Genomic DNA, 25916 nt, shown 5'->3' on the forward strand with positions numbered 1-25916 from the left:
GTATAAACGAGCATTATTGATTTGAGTGGAGATTTTCTTGGAGCAGAGGGAGATTTTGAATCTGGAAATACGGAAGGAAATTAGTCAGGTTAGATAAATAAGATTAACTCACTTTTCTTCAATACTCAATGACTTGAATATATCGCACAGGACCAATTGGGGAAGACGGAGGAGGGGAAACGAAGAAGACATCGCAGAGCAATCGGGATGAAATGAGGAGAAACGACAGGGAGTAATGAGATGTGTGAATAGAATGTGGGATTGGAGGAGTGCCTGCGTTTCGTGGCGAGACCACAAAAAGTCGTATGGGAAAAATAGCAGATCGATCGACCCTAGTACTACCGTTGCGCACACAGTCGATCGTTCCCATAGACCAAGGCTGAACGACAGACTGTGTGGTCATCTGACGATAATTAAACTGATGATCATGGATGACGAAGAACATATTTTGGGAATGAATTGGTGGGAATTAGTTGGGAAGGTTATCAGAACTGATGATGGATCACTAAAGGCTACTATCAACATTCGTTACGATAGAATTGAAATGTCTGTTACTCTATTTTAATAAACATTACATATTGACATGTGAACTCTATAAAAAAGTGTTGTTAGATTTCTATTAATATCAGCACACGATTTCAGCTGTACCAATCGACCCAGACTAAAAAGTATTGTCAATTTATTATGTGTGATGCTTACTTTATCTCGTAACCTTGCTAAGATTTCTCGAATCGTTCCGGAAGATTGATTGAATTGATCAGCTAACCACTGAGTTGTTGATGCCATGTCTGAAAATCACAAAAGAAACAAATTTTAGAAAAACCAAAAATAATGCAAAAACCATTGACACTGGCAAAAATTTTAAAAGTTTTAAATGTGGAGCAACAACATTTTGCTGAAAATTTGTAGAAGGAGCTAGGATATTGATATGATGGATGTGGAGAATACGAATGCGTATTCAAACTCTGGTTAATACATAAATAGGCGGAGTTATACGCCTTTTTTTCCAAAATGTGCAGTGTAATCAGCACTAAAATGAAATTTAGGGCATTCGCGTGAAATTATAACGATAAAAACCACCAAAATTGAGTGCTAAAAGTCATATAACTTGATCAGTTCTGGTTTCAAGTAAATTTTAAGAAAAACGTTACGAATTCCCATAATTTTTTAGTTTTCAAATGATACACCGTTCCAAGAGGTAACCCCCCACAAGTGCGCCCTAACGATAACAGACGGGACGAAACTATTTTTCTCTGCGTCTCTTTGTTTTCAGTGCTATTTAAAATGTCATCCGTGGGAGACGTCGTCTGGTAACTCTAACTTAGACGTCTAGATCATTCTCTAGTGATATAAATATAAAAACTTTCTTTTTTTCTCATTGAAGCAATTGCAAGGTCTATCCGTGACTGAGTTCCCTGATGTTGATGTGTTGGTGTGAGTGGGAGAAGAACATCTAACTTGGAATTAATTAGACCTTTTATTAAATTAAAATAAATAATAAAAATAGCAGGAAAGTGTGAAAAATCATGAAGACATTAGAAATGGGAAGAAAAATGAAAAGGCGCTCCAGACATAATAAATATAGATTTGAGTTGATTTTTAGAAAGGATGAGAAAAAGTACATCAACGTTTTTTTATTCAAATCGAGTCACAGACATTTCAAACCATTGGTTTCCAATTCTTAAAGTTGCTTTCTTTGATCCATCATCAGTTTGGATAACCTTCCCTTCTAATTCGTTCAAACTCATTCCCAAAATTGTCGCTCCAATATTTGTAATTCTATGACTATGAATCTTCAGATAATTTAAATTCGGAAATCCTCCAGTTTTCCAATTCTTGAGTATTATATCCAAATCCTTGTTTTCCAAATGAGTCCAGCTGAGTGTAATTCTAGTACAAGTGCACGCCAAAAGAGTTTCCAGAGTGATCCAAGCGGAATTCCTGATATCAATATTCTGTGGCCATGAAGCGAAAACTGGTGTGAGCTGATTCATACCGGAAAAGATTACAAGATCCTCGACCAGTTCCAGTTTTTTAGATATCTGGTTCCACAATAAGACTCGATCTTCTGATCCATCAAGTTCAATAGAGATCCTCTTGAATTTCACTTGCAGATCAAACAACCTTGAAAATGTTGGTCGATATAAATCACTATTATGGTGATCAATAGTAATTGAAATCTTGCAATAAAACATCTTCAATAGATGTTCAATAGCGGAGAGAAATGCACAACATGCGATGGAAAATTGTTGAGTATTTGAATTATGACTTTTCCAGAAATCGGGATAAATGGAGATTTTAAATAAATCTCTATAATTTTCGGAGCAAACTCTGATTTTGTGACCTGACCAGTCCGGATCGACTATAACTTTTTGAGAGTACAAACGAGCATTATTGATTTGAATAGAGATTTTCCTGGAGCAGAGCGAGAGCTTGAATCTGGAAATAGGGAAGGAAATTAGTCAGGTTAGATAAATAAGATTAACTCACTTTTCTTCAATACTCAATGACTTGAATATATCGCACAGGACCAATTGGGGAAGACGGAGGAGGGGAAACGAAGAAGACATCGCAGATCGATGGGGATGAAATGAGGAGAAACGACAGGGAGTAATGAGATGTGTGAATATAATCTGGTGTCGGAGGAGTGCCTGCGTTTCGTGGCGAGACCACAAAAAATCGTATGGGAAAATAACAGATCGATCGGCCCTAGTACTACCGTTGCGCACACAGTCGTTCCCATAGACCAAGGCTGAACGACAGACTACGTGGTCTCGTCACGAAAGGCAGGCACTTCTCCAATCCCAGGTTCTATTTACACATCTCATTACTCCCTGTCGAGAACATATTTTGGGAATGAACTGGAGGGAATTAGCCGGGAAGGTTATCAGAACTGATGATGGATCACTAAAGGCTACTATTATAACATTCGTTACGATAGAATTGAAATGTCTGTTACTCTATTTTAATAAACATTACATATTGAAATGTGAACTCTATAAAAAAGTGTTGTTAGATTTCTATTAATATCAGCACACGATTTCAGCTGGACCAATCGACCCAGACTAAAAAGTATTGTCAATTTATTATGTGTGATGCTTACTTTATCTCGGAACCTTGCTAAGATTTCTCGAATCGTTCCGGAAGATTGATTGAATTGATCAGCTAACCACTGAGTTGTTGATGCCATGTCTGAAAATCACAAAAGAAACAAATTTTAGAAAAACCAAAAATAATGCAAAAACCATTGACACTGGCAAAAATTTTAAAAGTTTTAAATGTGGAGCAACAACATTTTGCTGAAAATTTGTAGAAGGAGCTAGGATATTGATATGATGGATGTGGAGAATACGAATGCGTATTCAAACTCTGGTTAATACATAAATAGGCGGAGTTATACGCCTTTTTTTCCAAAATGTGCAGTGTAATCAGCACTAAAATGAAATTTAGGGCATTCGCGTGAAATTATAACGATAAAAACCACCGAAATTGAGGACTAAAAGTCATGTAACTTGATCAGTTCAGGTTTCAAGTAAATATTGAGAAACACGTTACGAATTTACATAATTTTTTAGTTTTCAAATGATATACCGTTCCAAGAGGTAGCCCCCGATAAGTGCGCCCTAACGATGACATTATCGAACAGAGGGGGCGAAACAATTTTTCTCTGCGTCTCTATGTTTTCAGTGCTATTTAAGACATACTTGCAAACCGGACCGAAACGGGCCGACACGGGCCGACACGGGCCGGCGCGTAACTCGCTAAAAACTCAATATTATGAGCTGAAAAATATACCAAAATGTAGATCTCGACGAGCTCTATCTCCGTGACCTACTACGGGCCGGATGGCAATTTGTTAATGTGCTGTGGGCCGGGCTAAAAAGGCTTTTTTGGCCATTTTCGCGTTTTTTGGCTCTTTTTCCCGGCCCGCGGCACATTAATGAATATCCATCCGGCCCGTAGTGGGTAACACAGATAGAACTCTCCGAGATCTACATTTTGGAATTTTTTTCAGCTCATAATATTGAGTTTAAAGCGAGTTACGCGCCGGCCCGTTTTGGCCCAGTTTGGAAGTATGGATAACATTAGCGAACAGACGGGGCGAAACCATTTTTCTCTGCGTCTCTTTGTTTTCAGTGCTATTTAAGATGTCATCCTTGGGAGACGCCGTCAGGTAACTCTCCCTGTTTGGACCCTTCGACAAGTCATGTCAGAGGATCCAAACTTCGACCTCGTTTTTCTCGAATACCAGGCCTCGAGGGCAAAAACTAAATATATATTTGGAATCAGCGTTTTCTCAGCTTTCCAATGATATAGGTCACGTCCCGTAACTCCACGGTCACCTGGAGGCCCTAGTTAGGTGTCTAGATCATTTTCTAGTGATATAAATATTAAAACTTTCTTTTTTCTAATTGAAGCAATTGCAAGGTGTATCCGTGACTGAGTTCCCTGATGTTGATGAGTTGGTGTGAGTGGAAGAAGAACATCTAACTTGGAATTAATTAGACCTTTAATTAAATTAAAACAAATAATAAAAATAGCAGGAAGGTGTGAAAAATCATCAAGACGTTAGAAATGGGAAGAAAAATGAAAAGGCGCTCCCGTCCTCTCTTTTATATTAGGAGGGACGGAGCAATAGTGGGAAATGCAGGGGGAAGAGACATAATAAAAATAGATTCGATGATAAAGTTGATTTTTAGAAAGGATGAGAAAAAAGTACATCATAGTTTGTTTATTCAATTCGTGTGACGAAGGGGGGGTTCTGGCTCGCACTAACTGGAGGGACGCTTTGTAGTGAAACCGAATATGACTCGATACCTCAAACTTGGGTAATTAAACCGTTTATTATAACAATAAAGAGATCTAAGTTAAAATAAACAAAGGTTGAACAATTGAGATGTAAGCTTCTTGGGAAGCTTACCAATTTGGAGGTATGGAGAGGAAACTTCTTGATGAAGTTTCCTAGAGATTGGAAGGTGAGGAAAAAAAGGGGAAAAGGGGAGAAAAGGGGAGAAAAAAGGGGAGAAGCTTTTGATACCAGCTTCTGGTGGAGAATGGTAGGAAAGAATGAAACAATCTCGCACTCGCCCCCAAGGGGCGTGGCCAGACTGTCTCATGATAGATTGAGAGGGGGAGAGAAAGACAGAAGAAGAGAGAGTGTTAGCCAGGAGCTAAGAGAGTTCTCTCTTCTTCAACATTGGAAGGTGTTGGGGGGGAAATAGTGCGGACTCTTTGAGAGTCATGAGACAAAGGTCATTCAGAGAGAGGGGGAGAGAGGGTTCCTTATGTATTGGGACCGTCTCTCTTTCTCCCACTGAATGACGTAAACGATTAGAGGAGGAAGGTACTCAGATGTTCTGAGTACAATTCGAGTCACAGACATTTCAATACTTCGGAAGGAAGTTGTAATAGTTGCCTTCTTTAATCCATCATCAGTTTGGATAACCTTCCCGGCTAACTCCCTCCAATTCATTCCCAAAATCAGTTCTCCATTATTTTGACTTTCGATGTACAGATATTCTAGATTTGAGAACCCTCCAGCCTTCCAATTTTTGAGTATCTCATCCAAATCCTTGTTTTTCAAATGAGACTGGAAAAGTCTAACATGGGAATGACCCAAGGTGAAACGCTGGGTTGTCTTAGATATTTTGGGAAATGATAGCCCTTACCCCAACTAGAACAAAATAAAAATATTACGTGCCCCTTTTAAGTTTTCAGAGAATGACAGACATAATTCGTTTTTTTCGAATTTTTCGAGTGGAACCACTTCGAGACATTGTAACTCGGTCAATTCAAGAGCAATCTTTTCAAACTAAAGTGTAATCGCAAGATATAGACCAAGGCTTCATAAAAGGTAACAGACTCATGTTTCCAGCTGTGACTCCCAGATTACTACAAATCAAAATGTGAAATTTTGCACTTCTCATGAAATCAGAAAGTGGTCATTTTCGAAAAAAGGTATTTGGGAGACTATGTCTATCCGAGTGCCAGTGACAAATAAGGTAAATATACGTATTCAAATATATGGCTCACCTTTCATTCCAGAGACTTATTTTCATTTTTTCAGTTTTTAAGTCCGACTTCATGTATAGGGGTACGTCAATTCGTTAAAAATAACTTCCGCGTTTTTCAGTGAATTTTCCTTTTTTTTTAGCTAGACGGCAATCACAATGTTTCAAAAACTATATTACGCTTAAATGTCAGTATACCTTTTGCTCAGAACAATTAATCAACTCTACAGTTGAAAAATCTCACGTATCCCTATACATGAAGTTGAACTGAAGTTGAGCGCTCCCGGCATAATAAATATAGATATGAGTTGATTTTCAGAAAGGATGAGAAAAAAGTACATCAAGGTTTGTTTATTCAAATCGAGTCACAGACATTTCAAACCATTGGTTTTCAATTCTAATAGTTGCCTTCTTTAATCCATCATCAGTTTGGATAACCTTCCCTTCTAATTCGCTCCAACTCATTCCCAAAATTGTCGCTCCAATATTTGTAATTCTATGACTATGAATCTTCAGATAATTTAAATTCGGAAATCCTCCAGTTTTCCAATTCTTTAGTATTATATCCAAATCCTTGTTTTCCAAATGAGTCGAGCTGAGTGTAATTCTAGTACAAGTGCACGCCAAAAGATGTTCCAGAGTGATCCAAGCGGAATTCGTGATAGTAATATTCTGTGGCCATGAAGCGAAAACTGGTGTGAGCTGATTCATACCGGAAAAGATTACAAGATCCTCGACCAGTTCCAGTTTTTTAGATATCTGGTTCCACAATAAGACTCGATCTTCTGATCCATCAAGTTTAATAGAGATCCTCTTGAATTTCACTTGCAGATCAAACAACATTGAAATTGTTGGTCGATATAAATCACTATGAAAGTAACTAATAGTAGTTGAAAATTTGCATTGAAACATCTTCAATAGATGTTCAATAGCGGATAGAAATGCACAATCTACGATAGAAAATTGTTGAGTATTTGAATTGTGACGTTTCCAGAAATCAGGATAAATGGAAATTTTAAAAGAATCTAAATAATTTTCGGAGCAAACTCTGATTTTGTGACCTGACCAGTCCGGATCGACTATAACTTTTTGAGAGTACAAACGAGCTATATTGATTTGAATAGAGACTTTCTTAGAGCAGAGCGAGAGCTTGAATCTGGAAATACGGAAGGAAATCTTTACTAATAATATTCAACAGATTCCGTCTGTGTATTTATTTGTTGGCAGCCATAACTCCCTCCGTAGTGGGCCGATTTTTATGAGACCTGGATAGATAGATTGGAAATTTGACTTAGTTGATGCCCGAACTTTTCTTTTTTCAAAAATATCAAATTTGACGTCTTCTGGAGACGGTGACGTTTTTAGTGCTGAATTGTGTTGAGAAAAGGTGTGTCCCGACAGGGTGGTAGAAAGCTCAAAACTACTGACTCGGTGTTTCTTGACTGCATTCTCGAGAGCGCTCCGGCCGCGCGTATTTGATGTAGCGGTCTACACAGGTAGTTGGCGTGTGGTCCGCATGCGGATTCAGTCCCATTTTCCGTCCGTATAGAGTCCGCGGCGGAATTATGGCCCGCTGCGGACTCTATATGGACGCAGTGTGGACTTCGGGAAAAGAGGAGGAAGTGGGCGGCGGGCGTCCGCGCGCGGACTCAGCGCGGACCGTATATGGATTGGCGAAATAGTCCGTATGGACTGGCCGCGGCGGCCGCTTGCAGCAGCTCTTCCGAAGCTCTCGGACTCCTCTCGGATAATGATTATTTTTGTAATCATTTACGGAGCTTTTACGTTTCTTTCCCTATTTTTCGAAAGTTTCGCCTTTCTTTATGTTTTTTATATTGAAATTTCTTTAAATTAATTTTTTTCGTGAAAAATTCTCGCATTTAACTGTGAATGATCGAAAAATTAGTATGTTTTCAGACAGTCCGATGATCCCAAAAAGAGAAGAAGCGGCGATAGCCGAAATGGAATCAATTCATCGATTTCCTCAAAGGTTTGTGATAGTATTCAACATTCTCTATTCAAAATAAATTTTTCAGTGAGAAACTTGGATAAAATTGGCCGGAACTCCTTATCAAGCACGACATCTGTATTTGTCCGGAGGAGGAATCCATTTTCGAAAGTAAGTTAACTGAATAATTATTTTGTATTCCGCAATTAATGGATTTTTTTTTCAGAAATACAGAGGAAACACGGAAATAAACGACTGAAAATTGCTTCTACGACAATTGGATTTCGATGGATTTCAAGGACAAGACCGCCCGACAAACTTGTGATTTCTATTTCTAATTTGCTATGTTTTCTTCTTATTTTCATTATTACTAATGTTCCTTTTTAACTTTCTTTAAATAAAATAGTAATTTTATCACTAATCTTCCTTGTTAAATGACGATCTGAACCGGGGAACAAAGTAGGGAAGGGGCTGGCGGTGGGAGGGAGAGGAGCAACTTTTTCGGCGCGCGGACTTGAAACGGACCGTATATGACGCACACATATCGTCCTTAGCTACTTCTTTTTGAGTCCGGCGCGGACGCGTATATGGTCCGTATTTCGTCGCTGGCCAACTACCTGTGTACGCAGATGACTCATACGCATGGGGTGATGAGTTCGTTCCCGCCATGTCGGAAAAGTTTTTTGGTTTTTTGCTTTGATAAGAACATAGACAGCCAGTATATGAAAGTTGTAAATAACGTTGTTACAGTCGAGATTTCGTAGATGAAAGGATCCATCTTTGCCGGTGTTCAAAAATTAGAATCCCACAAAAACCGTGTCAGAAGCTGATGGCAGTTTACAATAAGACTTTTGTCCGCAGCTTCATAACAAAAACTCAAAAAATACTGTTAGTGCATTTTTTGAAGAAGAGAATAGGAAATCTGAATTTCAAATAAGGGAATTGACTTTCCGTGTGCCGTGAGAATTCTCTATAAATTTGCACCCCGATAGTTTCGAACTTGCTCTTTTTTTTAAATGATCTTAGTGTGCCATATTTAGAGGAAGGAGGCGGCATCGCCACCGACCAGTCAAAAATTAAAATGGATATTTCAATTATCCCTTTCCGTTCGAAAAAGAAAAAAGCAAAGTTATCAAATTTCTGTTCTTTCTGAAAGAGTCTTTTAAAATAGTTCCGCTCAATTTAGGATAAAAATCACTGAGAAGATTTGTGAGTTCCTATTAGAAAAGTAGGGATTATGTTACGGAACGGACTGCTCAGAGATAACAAAAAATATCTAAAAGAGAAGAAAATTATCATACAGTGTAGAAGTAAAAAAGAAAGGGACCGGGAACCCCTTTTTTCTCTGTTACGTAGCATAAGGTTTGGGGTTGGCATTAGATCGCGCCTGATCAATGACGTTTTCAGCGACCCAATGAGTTTGTTAAGCCTTATAGTTTTATTCCGCTATAATTAGAGGAGGGAGGCGGCATCGCCGCCGATAGTAAAATGTTAAAAATTAAAAAGATCACTCTTCTTTTGAGGAGAGCAAAAAAGAGAGTTCTCAAAAAGTCAATGAGAACATTTGTCGAAATCTTTTCCGAAAAGCAGAGGTTTTTTGATTGTTCTCTATCAGAACGGACTGCCTAGCTAACCAAAACAACCAATTAGTGAAGGACTGTTATACGATCCAGAAGTAGGGAATAATTCTGAGACCTCCATACTCTGAACCATATGAGAAGCGCCGCAGGCACTGTATATCTGAAAAGAGCTTCATGGAGAAGGGAGGCGGCATCGCCGCCGATCAGTCAAAAGCTGGAAAAAATACTCTCAGTGCATCTTTATAAGATGTTACTAGGAAAGTCCTCAAATTCCTAGTAAAAAATTCTTCAGTAAAAACATGTTCAAGGTTTTTCAGTCCCAAGCCAAAAAAGTCATTCCCTTCATTTTGTACAATTAATTCTGATACCTCGGATGTCTCCGCCACGCCACTAAAGAAACGCCGTAGGCGCTATTACAACCAGAAGCTTATTAAGAGTATAATGAATGAAAAAACACTACTCAAGGAGTGATGGTGATTTGTGAGTTAGGAACTTTGTCGTAGATTGGTTACCTTCAAAAGCATAATAAGTTTTAGGATGAGGGTTTGTTAAAGCATTGTCATAGTTTTCAATACTCAGAGAAAGGAGGCGGCACTGCCGCCATCAATCAAAACTGAAAAACTAATATTTAAAAGACAACTCGCCTTTTTAGGAGGAAAAAAGAGTTTTTTAAAAAAATCATTTAAAAAGCGCCGCAGGCGCTATAAATCTGAGCAGGGTGATGTAGGAAAGGAGGTTGAGCAGCCGTAGGCTGCGTCAACCGACTGGTTAGTCAGGTTAGATAAATAAGATTAACTCACTTTTCTTCAATACTCAATGACTTGAATATATCGCACAGGACCAATTGGGGAAGACGGAGGAGGGGAAACGAAGAAGACATCGTAGAGAGCGATGGGGATGAAATGAGGAGAAACGACAGGGACTAATGAGATGTGTGAATAGAATCTGGGATTGGAGGAGTGCCTGCGTTTCGTGGCGAGACCACAAAAAGTCGTATGGGAAAAATAGCAGATCGATCGACCCTAGTACTACCGTTCCGCACACAGTCGATCGTTCCCATAGACCAAGGCTGAACGACAGAGTGTGTGGTCTCGTCACGAAAGGCAGGCACTCTTCCATTCCCAGATTCTATTCACACATCTCATTACTCCCTGTCGTTTCACCTCATCTCACAGATCTCAATTCTATAAAAAAGTGTTGTTAGCTTTCTTTTAATACCAGCACACGATTTCAGCTGAACCAATCGACCCAGACTAAAAAGTATTGTCAATGTATGATGAGTGATGCTTACTTTATCTCGGAACCTGGCTAAGATTGCTCGAATCGTTCTGGGAGATTGATTGAATTTATCAGCTTACCACTGAGTTGTTGATGCCATGTCTGAAATTCACAAAGAAACAAATTTAACAAATCTAGACTGGTCTAGATTTAAAACCAAAAATAATGCGAAAACCGTTAACGATAAAAACCAACAAATGGAGTGCTAAAAGTCATGTAACTTGATCAGTTCTGGTTTCAAGTAAATTTTGAGAAACACGTTACGAATTCCCATAATTTTTTAGTTTTCAAATGATATACCGTTCCAAGAGGTAGCCCCCGATAAGTGCGCCTTAACGATGACATTATCGAACAGAGGAGCAAAACAATTTTTCTTAGCGTCTCTTTGTTTTCAGTGCTATTTAAAATGTCATCCTTAGGAGACGCCGCCAGGCACCTCTAACTTACTAGGAAAGGTCACCGGGTGCCCGTGGAATTATGGGACGTGATTTATACCATTTAAACTGAGAAAACGCTAATTCCAAATATATATTCAGTTTTGGCCCTCGAGGTCTGGTATTCGAGAAAAAACGAGGTCAAAGTTTGGACCCTTCGACAAGTCATGTCAGAGGGTCCAAACTTTGACCTCATTTTTCTCGAATATCAGGCATCAAGAGCAAAAACTGAATATATATTTCAAATCAGCGTTTTCTCAGCTTTCGAGTGTCTAGATCATTCTCTAGTGATACAAATATAAATACTTTCTTTTTTCTCATTGAAGCAATTGCAAGGTGTATCCGTGACTGAGTTCTCTAATGTTGATGTGTTGGTGTGAGTGGAAGAACATCTAACTTGGGATCAATTACACTTTTTATTAAATCAAAATAAATAATAAAAATAGCAGGAAAGTGTGAAAAATCATGAAGACGTTAGAAATGGGAAGAAAAATGAAAAGGCGCTCCCGTCCTCTCTTTTATATAAGGAGGGACGGAGCAAGAATGGGAAATGCAGGGGGAAGAGACATAATTAATATAGATTCGATGATAAAGTTGATTTTTAAAAAAGAGGAGAAAAAGTACATCAACGTTTCTTTATTCAAATCGAGTTACAGACATTTCAATATTTTGGAAGGAAGTTGTAATAGTTGCTTTCTTCAATCCATCATCAGTTTGGAAGACCATTCCGTCTAATTCGCTCAAAATCATTCCCAAAATTGTCGCTCCAATATTTGTAATATTTCGACCATGGATCTTCAGACGCTCCAGATTCCGAAATCCTCCAGTCTTCAAATTCTTGAGTATCACTTCCAAATCTTTGTTACCCAAATGAGACCAGTAGAGTGTAATTCTAGTACAAGTGCACGCCAAAACATATTCCAGAGTGAACCAAGCGGAACTCATAATATTGATATTCTGTGGCCATGAAGCGAAAACTGGTGTTAGCTGATTCATACCGAAAAATACTACAAGATCCTCGACCAGTTCAAGTTTATTAGATATCTGGTTCCACAGCAAGATTCGATCTTCTGATCCATTAAGATCAATAATGATCGTCTTGAATTCCACTTGCAGATCAAACAACATTAAAATTATTGGTTGATATAAATCATTATTATGGTGATCAATAGTAATTGAAATCTTGCAATAAAACATCTTCAATAGATGTTCAATAGCGGAAAGAAATGCACAACATGCAATAGAAAATTGTTGAGTATTTGAATTGCGACGTTTCCAGAAATCATGATAAATGGAGATTTTAAATGAATCTCTGTAATTTTCGGAGCAAACTCTGATTTCTTGATACAACATGTCCAGATCGACTGTAACTTTTTGAGAGTACAAACGAGCATTATAGGTATGAGTGGAGATTTTCTTCGAGCAGAGGGAGAGCTTGATTCTGGAAAGAGGGAAGAACTTGTTAGGTTAGGTTAATAAGATTAACTCACTTTTCTTCGATATTCAACGATTTGAATACTTCGCACAAAACCAATCGGGGAAGACGGAGGAGGGGAAGGAAGAAGACATCGCAGATCGATGGGGATGAAATGAGGAGAAACGACAGGGGGAAATGAGATGTATGAATAGAATCTGAGGTTGGGGGAGTGCCTGCGTTTCGTGGCGAGACCATAACAAGCCTCTGGGAAGAATAAGGGATCGAACGACCACAGTACTACCGTTGCGCACACAGTCGGTCGTTCCCATAGACCAAGGCTGAACGACAGACTGTGTGGTCTCGCCACGAAACGCAGGCACTCCTCCAATCCCAGATTGTATTTACACATCTCATTACTCCCTTTCGCTTCTCTTCATTTCTCTCTCTTCGCTGCCCCAATGTCTTCCCCATTTCCCCTCCTCCGTCTTCCTGGATTGGTCCTGTGCGATGTATTCAGATCATTGAATATCGGAGAAAAGTGAGTGTATCTATCTAACCTAACCTAACTAGTTCCATTTCTATTTCCAGAATCCAACTCTCCATCTACTCCAAGAAAATCTCCACTCAAATCAATAATTGTCGTTTGTACTCTCAAAATGTTATAGTCGATCTGAGCTGCTTAAGCCACAAAATCAGAGTTCACTCTGAAAATAACAGAGATACATTCGAAATCTCCAATTATTCAGATTCCTGTAAAAGTCAGAATTCAAATACTCATCAATTTTCTATTGCATGTTGTAGTGTAAGAGTTATTTCGATACCAAAAGGAATCACACTCGGGAAGAATCATCGAGAAGCATTTTTATCTGTCATTCGACATCTACTTAAGATGTTTCAATGCAAATTTTCAACTACTATTAGTTACTGTAATAGTGATTTATATCAACCAACAATTGCAATGTTGTTTGATCTACGAATGGAATTTAAGACGATCATTATTGATCTTAATGGATCAGAAGATCGGATCTTATTGTGGAACCAGATATCTAAAAAACTGGAACTGGTCGAGGATCTTGTAATCTTATCCGATCTTAATCTTTTCCGGTATTTTACACCAGTTTTCGCTTCATGGCCACAAAAGATTAGTATCATGGATTCCGTTGTGTTCACTCTTGAATCTCTTCTAGCGTGTACTTGCACTGCAATTACACACAGGAGATCTCATATGAAAAACAAGGACTTGGATGTGATTCTCAAAAATTGGAAGGCTGGAGGTTTACCGAATCTAAAATGTCTGCGGCTCGATTACCTGATGATCACGGATGACGGAGGACATATTCTGGGAACTACTTTCAGGGAATTAAACGGAATGGTTATTGAAACTGATGACGGATCAAAGAAGGCAACTATCATAACTTACGCCCAATGCATTGAAATGTCTGTAACTCCAATTATATAAACAAAACTTAATGTACGTTCTCACTTTTTCAAACGATTGTTTGTTATATTCATTATGTCTCATCCCCAGCTTTTCACTTTCTTGTTCTACCCCACCCATTAAAATTTTTTTAAATGTCCCTTTTCTAATGTCTTTTTCATTTTTCACACTTTTTTTCCTTGCATTATTTATCTTCATTTAATAAAAGATGTAAGTTTGAAGTTCCTCTTCCAATCACACCAACTCCACCTTGCTCACTCTGGACACTGCCTTGATCTCTCCATGATCTCCATCTGATATTGCTAACCAAGATTTGGATCTCTCGCTGGAGAGTTACCGAATCTAAAACGTCTGGAGACTAATATCCAGATAATCTCGAGTAATGGAGCAACAATTTTGGTCAAACATCTGAGGTGTTGTGTTCTAAAGTGGAAGATATGCCGCTGGAGGTGCTAGAGGAGGTGGAAGGACGTCCAGAAGCCGATAACTGACTGTCGTCACTTGATACCTGATGACTGTTATAAGGTTTATGACAAAATTCGAGTGCACCGATAACACAATGAGGAAGCTGTATACGGTTGTACAATATGGTCTGATGAAGGAATAATACTCTAATTTTTATATCAAGATTACGTACTAGAAAGTTTCTTGGGTGAAGATTGCAATAAAGTAGTTTTTCTAGTCAGTGAATGAGTTCTAAAAAAGACACCTCGCAGTTTTTGCAACTGGTTTTAAAAGAAATCCAACAAATTGAATTCAAATGTTCATTATAGAATTATCATTAAAAATATGTAATGTAATGTTTATTCAAATGGAGACACAGACATTTCAATACTTTGGTGGTCAGTTTTGAATGTTGCCTTCTTTGATCCATCATCAGTTCGGATAACCGTTCCGTCTAATTCCACAAAATCTATTCCCAAAATATCTTCTTCATCCTCCGTGATCAACAGGCCACTAATCATCAGACGTTTTAGATTTGGGAATCCTCCACTCATCCACTTCCTAAGTATCTCATTTAAATCCTTGTTCTCCAGAGTTGAATTCTCGAGGTTAATGAAAGAGCATGGACAGGTCAATAGAGTTTCCAGAGTGAACCAATCGGAATTCATGATAGTAATTGCTTGTGGCCATGAAGTGAAAACTGGGCTGAAACCAAGATTAGCAACGGATGAGATGCTAAGATCCTTGACCAATCCAAATTTATTGGATATCTGGTTCCAGAACAAGTGTTCATCCGTTGATCCATTAAGGCGAATAGTGAGCGTCTTGAATTTCACTTGTTGCTCGAACAACTCAGAAATTACCGGTTGGAAAAAATCATTCCGCCAGCATTCCTTTCCGGTTGATATCTCGCAGTGAAACATCTTCAAAAGATGTCTTGTGACACATAAAAACCCTTCCCCAAGGTTCTTCCAGTACGTCTTTATGGTTTTGTACATTGGTACAATACGCCGTCCAAAAAGCTGGATTGTTGGATTGTCAATCTTTCTATCGATATGAATACCAATTTGGAACCAATCTTTGAAATCCTCAGGGTACACTTGGATTCTTTCGATCGTCATGTCCAGATGCACATGAACTTTTTGAGAGTACAAACGAGCATTATTGAATCGAGCCAAGGTTTTCTTCGAGCAGAGGGAGAGCTGGATTCTGGAATTACGGGAAGAATTAGTCAGGTTAGGTTAATAAGATCAACTCACTTCTCGCCGATACTCAATGATTTGAATACCTCGAACATAACTAATCGAGGAAGACGAAGGAGGGGAAATGGAGAAGACATTGGGGGATAAGAAATAGGGAGAAACGACTGTGGGGATAGGAGGTGAGATGAGTATGAGAAGAAAAGGAGTAATGAGATGTGTAAAGGGCAGGCTTGCCGCCACGATGGCGGCAAGGCCGCCCAAATCGAGGGCAAATCGCCCATTTTATGTTGTTTCTAGCGTGCGCTTCGCTTGCTCCCCTCACCGCAATCTATTCAAAAAACAGAAGAAAATTTATGGATTTAATCAGCATTTATTTATTCGTTCAAAAATACAAAATCAAATGTAAAACTATGTATGTGAGAAGAGTTGGTGAGCAAAGAAAGGGTTAGACGGGAACAAATTCTATCGGAGAAGGGGAGAGAACGGCGGGCAGTAGTGTGTTTCGACGTTTCATATAAACGAGAAGTCTTCGGCGAGAGACCTGAAATTATATTTATAATAGTAGAATTCGTTGGTAGCAGCAGTGCTCCTTCTTCGAAGAGATTTTGCTTTTCATCGTAACACTAGTATTATGAGACGGTTTAGCGAAGGAAAAGTCGAATCATGAGCTGTCGTGTCCACTATAAGATAACTTACTTGAATGAGTCGAATCCGCACTGGCTAGCATCAGAAAGTCGAAGTTCCGACAGTCGAATCAGTAGCTGCCGTTAGAAGCTCCGAATAGAGAATAGTTCATTTCCATCGAACAAGTGTTCTGAAGTCCCAAATTATTTTATTCTGGATTAATCAGTTTTTTTACTTACGAATATCTCTTTTACTCTCGGATGGCATCTTTTCCAGTAGTTTAAAGAATGCACTTGATAGAATAGTGCATTTAAAACGAATAAAGTAGAAAAATAAGAAATAACGTGGCAGCAAATCTGATGATTTTCAGAGTGCAATAGAGCGCATGTTTATAAAGTGGGCGAATTGCCCTACAAATGGGCAACTTGCCCTACTCCATCCTCACGCACACTCCCACTTCTTCCACCACACTCGCGCCCAACTCTTGCCCAACCCTTGCCCAGTAGGCAACCTGCCCAAAGTGAGGGCAATTCGCCGAAAATAGTGGCAAAACGCCGGCAAGGCGCCAAACCCTCGCCTAAAATTCCTTGAGAATAGAATCTGGGGTCGGAGGAGTGCCTGCGTTTCGTGGCGAGACCACACCATCTGTCGTACTGTGATGGTCTATGGGAATGATCGACTGTGTGCGCAATGGTAGTACTAGGGTAGATCGATTTGTTACTCTTCCCACAGACATCTGAGGTCTCGCCACGAAACGCAGTCACTCCTTCATTCCCAGATTCTATTCACACATCTCATTACTTGACAATCTCTTGCTCACAACCTTTTGTGCGAAAACAAAATCTTCATGGCCAACCCAAGGAATAGAACTCCAGTTTCCATAATATCGAAACTACAAATCACTAAACTAAGAATCCACACCTTTAAATTGAATTCATCAATATGGCCCCCCGGATTGTAACAATGTAACCAACTGAGCACCGTCCTGGACTATCGTCACTGATGCCAGACGACTGCTATTCTCCATAAGGAGTACGTCAGTAGCACAGTGATAGTGCTGCCGAAGCTTAATCTATAGTCGGTGGTTCGATTCTACCTTGGTGAAACCGATTTTCGACGTTCTTATGGAGAACTCTCACAGTGACTGATTTCCTTAAAATTGATGATGATGATGATGTGTTGGTGTGAGTGGAAAAAGAATCTCAAACTTGGGAACCAGAGTTGCGCGGAAGTGATTTTTTCTAAAACGGAAGCCGGAAGTCGGTAGTCGGAAGTAAAATTTCTAATCCGGAAGTCGGAAGTCGGAAGTCGGAAGCAAAATTTTGAAAACGGAAGTCGGAAGCCGGAAGTCGGAAGTGAAATAACGCCCGGAAGTCGGAAGTAGATTTTTTCGCAAAGATTCAAAAACTCCTAGAAAAAGTTCATAAAATTCGCGAAAATCAGTGAAAAATTAGTTTTTGGCTGAAGAAAAGCTCATTTTCTGTCTTTTTAGACCATTTTTCTTTCTATTTCTGCGAGATGTACTTTTCCGAAATACCACAATTATGGAATGACGGAAGTCGGAAGTAAACATCCGAAAACGGAAGTCGGAAGTCGGAAGTCGGAAGGTAAATTTTGAAAACGGAAGTCGGAAGTCGGAAGTCGGAAGTACAATTTTTAAAACGGAAGTCGGAAGTCGGAAGTCGGAAATGAAAAACAGCCCGGAAGTCGGAAGTCGGAAGACGGAAGTCGGAAGTCGGAATTCCGCGCAACTCTGTTGGGAACAATTGGACGTTTTCATTGAATAAAGATAATGAACAAAAGTCACAAAAGGTGTGAAATATCATAAAGACATTAGAAGGTGCTCCCGATCTATATTTGGAGGGACGGAGCAGGAATGGGAAATGCAGGGGGAAGAGACATAATAAATAAAGATTCGATGACAAAGATGATTTTCGGAAATAATGAGAAGAAAGGACATTAGGTTTTGTTTATTCAGAGGGAGTCACAAACATTTCAATACTATCAGCATAAGTTTTGATAGTTGCCTTCTTTAATCCATCATCAGTTTGGATAACCTTTCCGTCTAATTCCCTCAAATTCATTCCCAAAATCAGTTCTCCATTATTTGTAATATTTTGACTTTCGATGCACAGATATTCTAGATTCGAAAACCCTCCAGCCTTCCAATTCTTGAGTATCACATCCGTATCCTTGTTTCCCAGTAGAGAATTCCAAAGTGTAATTCTACTGCAAGTGCACGCCAAAAGATATTCCAGAGTGAACCAATCGGAACTCCAGATAGTAATATTCTGTGGCCATGAAGTGAAAACTAGTCTAAAGCTATGATCATAAACAGAATAGATGCTAACATACTCAACCAGTCGAAAATTACTGGACATCTGGTTAAACAACAAGTTTTCGTTCTCTGATCCATTATGGCGAATAGAGATCCTCTTGAATTCCACTTGTCGATCAAACAACATTGAAATTGCTGGTCGATATAAATCACTGTTATTGAGTCTAATATGAGTTGAAAATTTGCATTGAAACATCTTCAATAGATGTTCAATAGCGGATAGAAATGCACAACCTACGATAGAATATTGTTGAGTATTCAAATTGTGACGTTTCCAGAAATCATGATAAATGGAGATTTCAAATAAATCTCTGTAATTTTCGGAGTAAACTTCGATTTTGTGGCCTGGCCAGTCCAGATCGACTATAACTTTTTGAGAGTACAATCGAGCATTATAGATTTGAATCGAGATTTTCTTGGAGCAAAAGGAGAGCTTCATTCTGGAAAAACGAAAGGATATTAGTCAGGTTAGGCTAATCGGGTTAACTCACTTCTCTCCAATACTCAACGATTTGAATACCTCGCACAAGACCAATCGAGGAAGACGGAGGAGGGGAAATGGGGAGGACATTGGGCAGAGATAGAAGACGATATGGGATAAGAAATAGGGAGAAATGACTGAGAAACTTTGATGCGAGAGCGTCCTTTGATTTGGTGAGGTTGTAAATCTTGACCGCTCCGCAACCGCCACGCTGAGGTCCGTCGGAAAGTCAGGGGGATCGATAGTGCGGGTGCAACTGAGCCAGTCACTTATTTTCCAATGAGATGAGACTGGTAAATAGAATCTGCGGTTGAAGGAGTGCCTGTGTTTCGTGGCGAGACCACAGCTAGTCTATGGGAAGAATAACGGATTGATCGACCCTAGTCTCCATTGCGCACACAGTCGCTCCGTTGTTTTCCTTGTGGTCTCGCCACGAAACGCAGGCACTCCTTCAACCGCAGATTCTATTTACACATCTCATTACTCCCTATCGTTTTTCCTCATTTCATCCCCACCCGTCTCTGTCGATGCCTCCCCTCCCCTCCTTCGTCTTCCCCGATTGGTACTGTTCGAAGTATTCAAATCATTGAGTATAGGAGAGAAGTGAGTTAACATTATCAAACTAACCTGACTAATTATTCCCGTATTTTCAGAATCAAGCTCTCCATCTGCTCCAAGAAAATCTCCACTCAAATCAATAATGCTCGTTTGTACTCTCAAAAAGTAATAGTTGATCTGGACTGCTTATACCACAATATCAGAGTTTACTCTGAAAATAGCAAAGAAAGATTTTATATCTTCAATAGCTCCGACACCGGAACAAACATCGCTCCGGATTGGCAACCGTATCGAATTGAAGGGCGTACTGTACCTGTGATCTTCTGCTTCAATAGCATCCAAATATTTTGGAAGAATCATCAAGAAGGATTTCTATCTGTTGTTCGGTATCTCTTGAAGATATTTCAATGCAAGATTTCAACTGATATCAGTGATTTATATCAACCAATAACTTTTGAACTGTTTGAACTACAACTGGAATTCAAGACGCTTACTATTCGCCCTAATGGATCAAAAAATCAAAATTTGTTATGGAACAAGATTTTCAGTAAATTTGGATTGGTTGAGGATCTTAATATCTCATATATTGTTGATCCTGTTTCCAGACCAGTTTTCACTTCATGGCCACAAAACATTGATATCAGTAATTCCTATTGGTTCGCTTTGGAATCTCTTTTGGTGTGCACTTGCACTAGAATTTCACTCTTGAATTCACATTTGGAAAACAAGGATTTGGATGAGATACTCAAGAATTGGAAGGCTGGAGGATTTCCGAATCTAAAATGTTTGAAAATATGTCGTCGATTTATTACAAATAATGGAACGAAGATTTTGGGATTGAATTTCAGGGACTTAGAAGGAATGGTTATCCAAACTGATGATGGATCAAGGAATGCAACTATTACAATTGGCTCCTTCATGAACTTCCACCGCATTAAAATTTCTATAACTGCATCTGAATAAACTTTACATTATTGAAATGATAATTCTATAATAAACATTTTTATTCAATTTTGTCAGATCTTTTTGGCGGTGTTAAGATGGTTCAGAGACTATAATAAACAGGATGAAAAACGGAAGACAATGAAGCAGTTAAATTGAGCTTTCGGACACATAGCTGTCAGAAGATGCAGTGTAGCCCAATGTCTTCCCCATTTTCTCTCCTCCGTCTTTCTGGAGTTGTACTACCATTGCGCACACAGTCGATCATTCCCATAGACCATCACAGTACGACAGATGGTATGGTCTCGCCACGAAACGCAGGCACTCCTCCAATACTAGATTCTATTTACACACGCCCACTCCTCAGTCTCATCTCATTACTCCATTTCTCCATCCGTCTCTGCCGATGCCTGCCTTTCCCCTCCTTCGCCTTCCTCGATTGGTCTTGTTCGATGTATTCAAATCATTGAATATCGGTGAGAAGTGAGTATACTTATCTAACCAAACATGACTATTCAATTTCTATTTCCAGAATCAAGCTCTCCATCTGCTCGAAGAAACTCTCCACTCAAATCAATAATGCTCGTTTGTATTCTCAAAAAGTTATAGTCGATCTGGACTGCATAAACTACAAAATCAGTGTTCACTCTGAAAATAAGAAAGATTCATTTGAAATCTCCATTTATTCAGACTCATGGAGAAGTCACAATTCAAATGATCAACAATTTTCAATCGCATGTTGTACTGTAAAAGTTGTTTCTATTCCAACAAGAATCAAAACATTCTGGAAGAATTATCGAGAAGGATATCTATCTGCTATTCAACATCTATTGAAGATGTTTCATTGCAAGATTTCAACTGATATTGGTTTATATAATAGTGATTTATATCAACCAACAATTGCAATGTTGTTTGATCTACAACAGGAATTTAAGACGCTCACTATCATGCTGCATAGATTAGAAAATCGAGAATTGTTGTGGAACCAGATATCCAGTAATTTGGAATTGGTGGAGGATCTAAATATCTCAACTACTGTTAACGCTGGTTTCAAACCAGTTTTCACTTCATGGCCACAAAAAATTTATATCATGGATTCCTATTGGTTCACTCTGGAATCTCTTTTGGCGTGCACTTGCACTACAATTACACTCGAGGAGTCTCGTTTAGGAAACAAGGATTTGGATGTGATTCTTAGAAATTGGAAGGTCGGAGGATTTCCGAATCTAGAATATCTGAAGATCCATGGTGAAAGTATTACGAATAATAGAACGAAGATTTTGGGAATGAATTTGGAAGAATTAAACGGGTCGGGTATCCAAACTGATGATGGATCAAAGAAGGCAATTATCATCACTGATTACGGTAGTATTGAAATGTCTGTGATTTCATTTGGTAATCCGAGGCATACACTGCGAGGTATCTATTTTACAATTAGAATTTACTAGAAGAACTACTTTTATGTTGTGAAATCTTAGAATTCCACAAGTCGGAATCTAATATAATATCACTCAAATACAGTAATATATCTAAATCAATAAAAGTGCAAAGTCTCTATCGTTCTAATTTCCTCTTTCAGATTCCGCGTCGTCCGTTCCCCGTGGAATCGCCTCCCCCGGCTTCCGCCGTCACGGTGATGTTGCATTTGCGCTCTGCTGGTCGTTTCTCTGGCGTCTCTTCACTCTCGTCATGGGATGGTGGCAGTTTCGAATCTGGGGAGTTGGGAGATGAAGCGACTGTTCGACCTTTTTCCATCGATTTTCTTACACCCTTTTATATATATTTTCTGTCCTTGATTCTTGTACTCCTTTTAATGTGTATTTAACTTCTCTCTTCCCCCGTAAACGTCACAAAGACCACGAAGAAAGTGGCAACCTCCCTTTAGCCCTAAAACCCACTTATGTTCATCTCCTTTCACCAATAAACGAACTAGTTGACAAGTTCGTAACTTAATAAATCTTTAGCTCACCCTATTTTCTGTTTTTCTTCCTTTTCCTTTACAGATTCCTCTATCTACTCTACAATTCCTCTCTTCTATTCTTTAGACCTAATTCACCTTCGGCTCTCGGTCTATTCATGTCTCCGTCGTGATTGTATCTTATCTCCTTCTTCTACTTCGTATTTCCTCGTTCCACTCGTCGACTATGTCATCGTGGTATTCTCTCTCCCTGTCCTCCTTTTTCCTTTCGTCTCTAATTCTCTTCGCGCCGGTCTCTCTCTCTCTCTCACTCTCCTTTACTCATAAGTCTACTTAGCCTAGTTCGTGAGTATGATAAAAACAATTTCTTTATATTCACAACATTTCATTCCAATATTGTTTTCCAAGACAGAGAATTCACATCTAAACACTCTCTTCGCGTGTACTGTCGAAAAAATAAAGTTTCGACAAGGATTTTCAAAAAAAAATTCGCGCGCTGAAACGCGCAAGCGCATAAAGTTCTGGGCGGAGCTTAAACTGCAAGTGGCGCGGTTCTTAATTTGGAAAAAACAACTGGAATTATAACCGCGCCGCTTATTTAAGCTTGCAGTTTAAGCTCCGCCCAGAACTTTATGCGCTTGCGTGTTTCAGCGCGCGAATTTTTTTTTGAAAATCCTTGTCGAAACTTTATTTTTTCGACAGTACATGTTCTGATTTTAGATTTTATTTGTTAACTTTTTCAAGGGACGTGCCTTAATAAAGAATTTCAACTTTTTGTCCTTGGTTTTGATTGTGTTGGCTCCTGCACCACATCCACCAGATACATAATCTTCACGGATATAACTTGACGATTTAATGTAGCCGGATTTGTATCCACCAACGTCATGTCCTCCGGTTGTTCAGCGAAAAAAAGTATCAGAATTCTTTCTTAAGATGCCCTTTGAAATGATCATCGCCTCCTGTAGTCCACCCACGATAGTCTCATAATCTGAAACACTCTCTCAACCGTCCCACTAAGGCTTTCTCTCTCTCTCTTCTCCGACCTCATGTCACGTATCCACAATCGCTCCGTTTAATATGGCATCTAAAACAAATTACAGTCGAAAAACGCTACGCTGAGGACCGTTGGAAAGTCTGGGGGATCGATAGTACAGGTATAACTACAATGAGGAGTAGGCGTGTGTAAAGAGAATCTGGGGTTGGAAGAGTGCCTGCCTTTCGTGGCGAGACCACAACTAGCCTATGGGAAGAATAACGGATCGATCGATGCTGGTACCGCCGTTGCGCACACAGTCGCTCCGTCATTTTTCCCATAGACCATCAAGAACAACAGATGGTATGGTCTCGCCACAAAACGCAGGCCCTCTTCACAACCCCAGATTCTCTTTATACAGCTCTACTCCTCAGTCTCAGTCTCATTTCTCCCTGTCGTTTCTTCTCATCTCATCACCCATCTCAATGTCTTCCCCATTCCCCCTTCTCCGTCTTCCTCGATTGGTTCTGTGTGAGGTATTCAAATCATTGAATATCGGAGAGAAGTGAGTTAACTTTATTTTCCTAACCTAACTAATTATTTTTCTATTTTTAGAATCAAGCTCTCTTTCTGCTCCAAGAAAATCTCGATTCAAATCAATAATGCTCGTTTGTACTCTCAAAAAGTTACAGTCGATCTGGACATGTTTCATCAAATAATCAAAGTCTTATCTGAAAACAAAAATGATACCTTTGAAATCTTCAATTGTTGGAACTATGAAATATGCAACAAACCCAACAGTATAAAAATTGAAGGGCGTGCTGTGTCTGTGATCTTCTACAACAAAGCAATCAATGCATTCTGGAAGAATCATCAAAAAGGATTTCTATCTGTATTACGGTATCTATCGAAGATATTTCAATGCAAGTTTTCAATTAGTGAAAACTATAAGTATGATTCATATGAAAAAACAAAAACTATTTCTGAGTTATTTGACCTACAAGTGGAATTCAAGATGCTCACTATTTGCCTTAATGGATCAAAGGATGAGAACTTGTTGTGGAATCAGATATCCAGAAATTTTGGACTGGTTGAGGATCTTAGAATCTCATCTAGTTTTAATTCTGGTTTCAGACCTGTGTTCACTTCATGGCCACAGAAAATTTATATCATGAGTTCCGCTTGGTTCACTCTAAAATATCTCTTGACGTGCACTACTTGCACTAGAATTACACTCGGGGGGTCTCTCCTGGAAAACCACGATTTGGATGAGACACTTTGGAAGTGGCAAACTGGAGGGTTCCCAAATCTAGAGTTCATGAAGATCCATGGTCGAAATATTACAAATAATGGAACGACGATTTTGGGAATGAAATTGAGAGAGTTGGACAGATTGGTTATCCAAACTAATGATGGATCAAAGAAGGCAACTATTAAAACTGGTTACGGTAGAATTGAAATGTCTTTGACTCCATTTTAATGAACATTATATTACATATTGAAATAATAATTCTATAATAAACTTTTTATTCAATTTCGCTATCTCTTTTTGGAAATCAGTAAACATTGCGAGCAGAGTCTGTGCGGAAGTGAAGTTATTTCCGACAGAGTAAACCTGACGGTAATTAGAAAAGGGAAATCAGTTCCTTAGCGGCGTTGGAGCTTCCGGACAACCAGGACCCTCAGGACACGATGGAATCCAGGACAAGCCGGAGTTGATGCTTCCCAAGAGGCTCCATTCGCCTTCTACTTCGATTGCTCATCAGGGCCAGATGGGCCATCAGGACCACAATGAAACCCAGGAACCATCAGCGAGGTAATCCGATGAGACCTACTGGGTGGCGCAGAATTACCCGCACAAGCTATAAGTGCTATATCTAAAATGTAAAAGTCAGAAAACCATGGGAATCAACAAAAAGTTTATTCATGATCATAACAACAATTATCAGCTAAACTTGTTCCATCCGACCTCCTCTCTTTTTGATGACTGCACGAAGACGTCTGGGGTAGGCGTCGATGGTTGCACGCAGGTATTCTGACGACACAGCGTACCATTCCTTGACCAGGGTCTTCTTCAGAGCCTCGATACTTGAGTGGGGTTTAGCGTTGACCTTGTTTTGCAGAACGCCCCAGATTAAAAAATTGCCCGTATACACATACGCTACCGCGCGGTTCCATTTGTGTTCCCCAGTGGTTTTCCTGAGCTCGTAAGTTGCAAACATGAGAATATTATATCCAAAAGAAAAGATTGAGAGCTCATAACTCGGCTCACAGAGACATTTCGCAAGGTTTGACTGCAGAAATGGAATCTGCGTGGTGGAAAATACCTA

At 39.3% G+C, this 25916-nt stretch overlaps 9 protein-coding genes across 9 annotated transcripts; 4 read left to right on the forward strand and 5 right to left on the reverse strand.

Annotated features, from left to right (window-relative positions):
- Positions 1–1634: 1634 nt before the first annotated feature.
- On the reverse strand, positions 1635–2570 carry GCK72_003167 (uncharacterized protein; the record flags this gene model as incomplete). Its single annotated transcript, XM_053723852.1, has 2 exons — positions 1635–2439; positions 2491–2570. 2 exons carry the CDS (start codon positions 2568–2570, stop codon positions 1635–1637), a joined length of 885 nt encoding a protein of 294 aa, XP_053592497.1.
- A 3792-nt stretch (positions 2571–6362) lies between these two features.
- Positions 6363–6854, reverse strand: GCK72_003168 (uncharacterized protein; the record flags this gene model as incomplete). The annotated part of the gene is made up of 1 exon (XM_053723853.1): positions 6363–6854. One exon carries the CDS (start codon positions 6852–6854, stop codon positions 6363–6365), a length of 492 nt encoding a protein of 163 aa, XP_053592498.1.
- Positions 6855–11887: 5033 nt separating this feature from the next.
- GCK72_003169 (uncharacterized protein) lies at positions 11888–12379 on the reverse strand (the record flags this gene model as incomplete). The annotated part of the gene is made up of 1 exon (XM_053723854.1): positions 11888–12379. One exon carries the CDS (start codon positions 12377–12379, stop codon positions 11888–11890), a length of 492 nt encoding a protein of 163 aa, XP_053592499.1.
- Positions 12380–12652: 273 nt separating this feature from the next.
- GCK72_003170 (uncharacterized protein) lies at positions 12653–14127 on the forward strand (the record flags this gene model as incomplete). The annotated part of the gene is made up of 3 exons (XM_053723855.1): positions 12653–12717; positions 13063–13206; positions 13257–14127. 3 exons carry the CDS (start codon positions 12653–12655, stop codon positions 14125–14127), a joined length of 1080 nt encoding a protein of 359 aa, XP_053592500.1.
- A 782-nt stretch (positions 14128–14909) lies between these two features.
- GCK72_003171 (uncharacterized protein) lies at positions 14910–15889 on the reverse strand (the record flags this gene model as incomplete). The annotated part of the gene is made up of 2 exons (XM_003090266.2): positions 14910–15759; positions 15810–15889. The coding sequence occupies 2 exons, from the start codon at positions 15887–15889 to the stop codon at positions 14910–14912; spliced, it is 930 nt and encodes a 309-aa protein (XP_003090314.2).
- On the forward strand, positions 15163–20716 carry GCK72_003172 (uncharacterized protein; the record flags this gene model as incomplete). The annotated part of the gene is made up of 4 exons (XM_053723856.1): positions 15163–15415; positions 15526–15785; positions 19512–19798; positions 19849–20716. 4 exons carry the CDS (start codon positions 15163–15165, stop codon positions 20714–20716), a joined length of 1668 nt encoding a protein of 555 aa, XP_053592501.1.
- Positions 18347–19285, reverse strand: GCK72_003173 (uncharacterized protein; the record flags this gene model as incomplete). The annotated part of the gene is made up of 2 exons (XM_003091135.2): positions 18347–19154; positions 19206–19285. The coding sequence occupies 2 exons, from the start codon at positions 19283–19285 to the stop codon at positions 18347–18349; spliced, it is 888 nt and encodes a 295-aa protein (XP_003091183.2).
- A 385-nt stretch (positions 20717–21101) lies between the features above and the next one.
- GCK72_003174 (uncharacterized protein) lies at positions 21102–22143 on the forward strand (the record flags this gene model as incomplete). Its single annotated transcript, XM_053723857.1, has 2 exons — positions 21102–21178; positions 21228–22143. 2 exons carry the CDS (start codon positions 21102–21104, stop codon positions 22141–22143), a joined length of 993 nt encoding a protein of 330 aa, XP_053592502.1.
- Positions 22144–24071: 1928 nt separating this feature from the next.
- GCK72_003175 (uncharacterized protein) lies at positions 24072–25381 on the forward strand (the record flags this gene model as incomplete). Its single annotated transcript, XM_053723858.1, has 4 exons — positions 24072–24151; positions 24202–24486; positions 24721–25034; positions 25290–25381. The coding sequence occupies 4 exons, from the start codon at positions 24072–24074 to the stop codon at positions 25379–25381; spliced, it is 771 nt and encodes a 256-aa protein (XP_053592503.1).
- Between the last annotated feature and the right edge of the window lie 535 nt (positions 25382–25916).

This window comes from Caenorhabditis remanei, chromosome I (assembly GCF_010183535.1).
Source record: "Caenorhabditis remanei strain PX506 chromosome I, whole genome shotgun sequence".
Taxonomy (NCBI): Eukaryota; Metazoa; Nematoda; class Chromadorea; order Rhabditida; family Rhabditidae; genus Caenorhabditis; species Caenorhabditis remanei.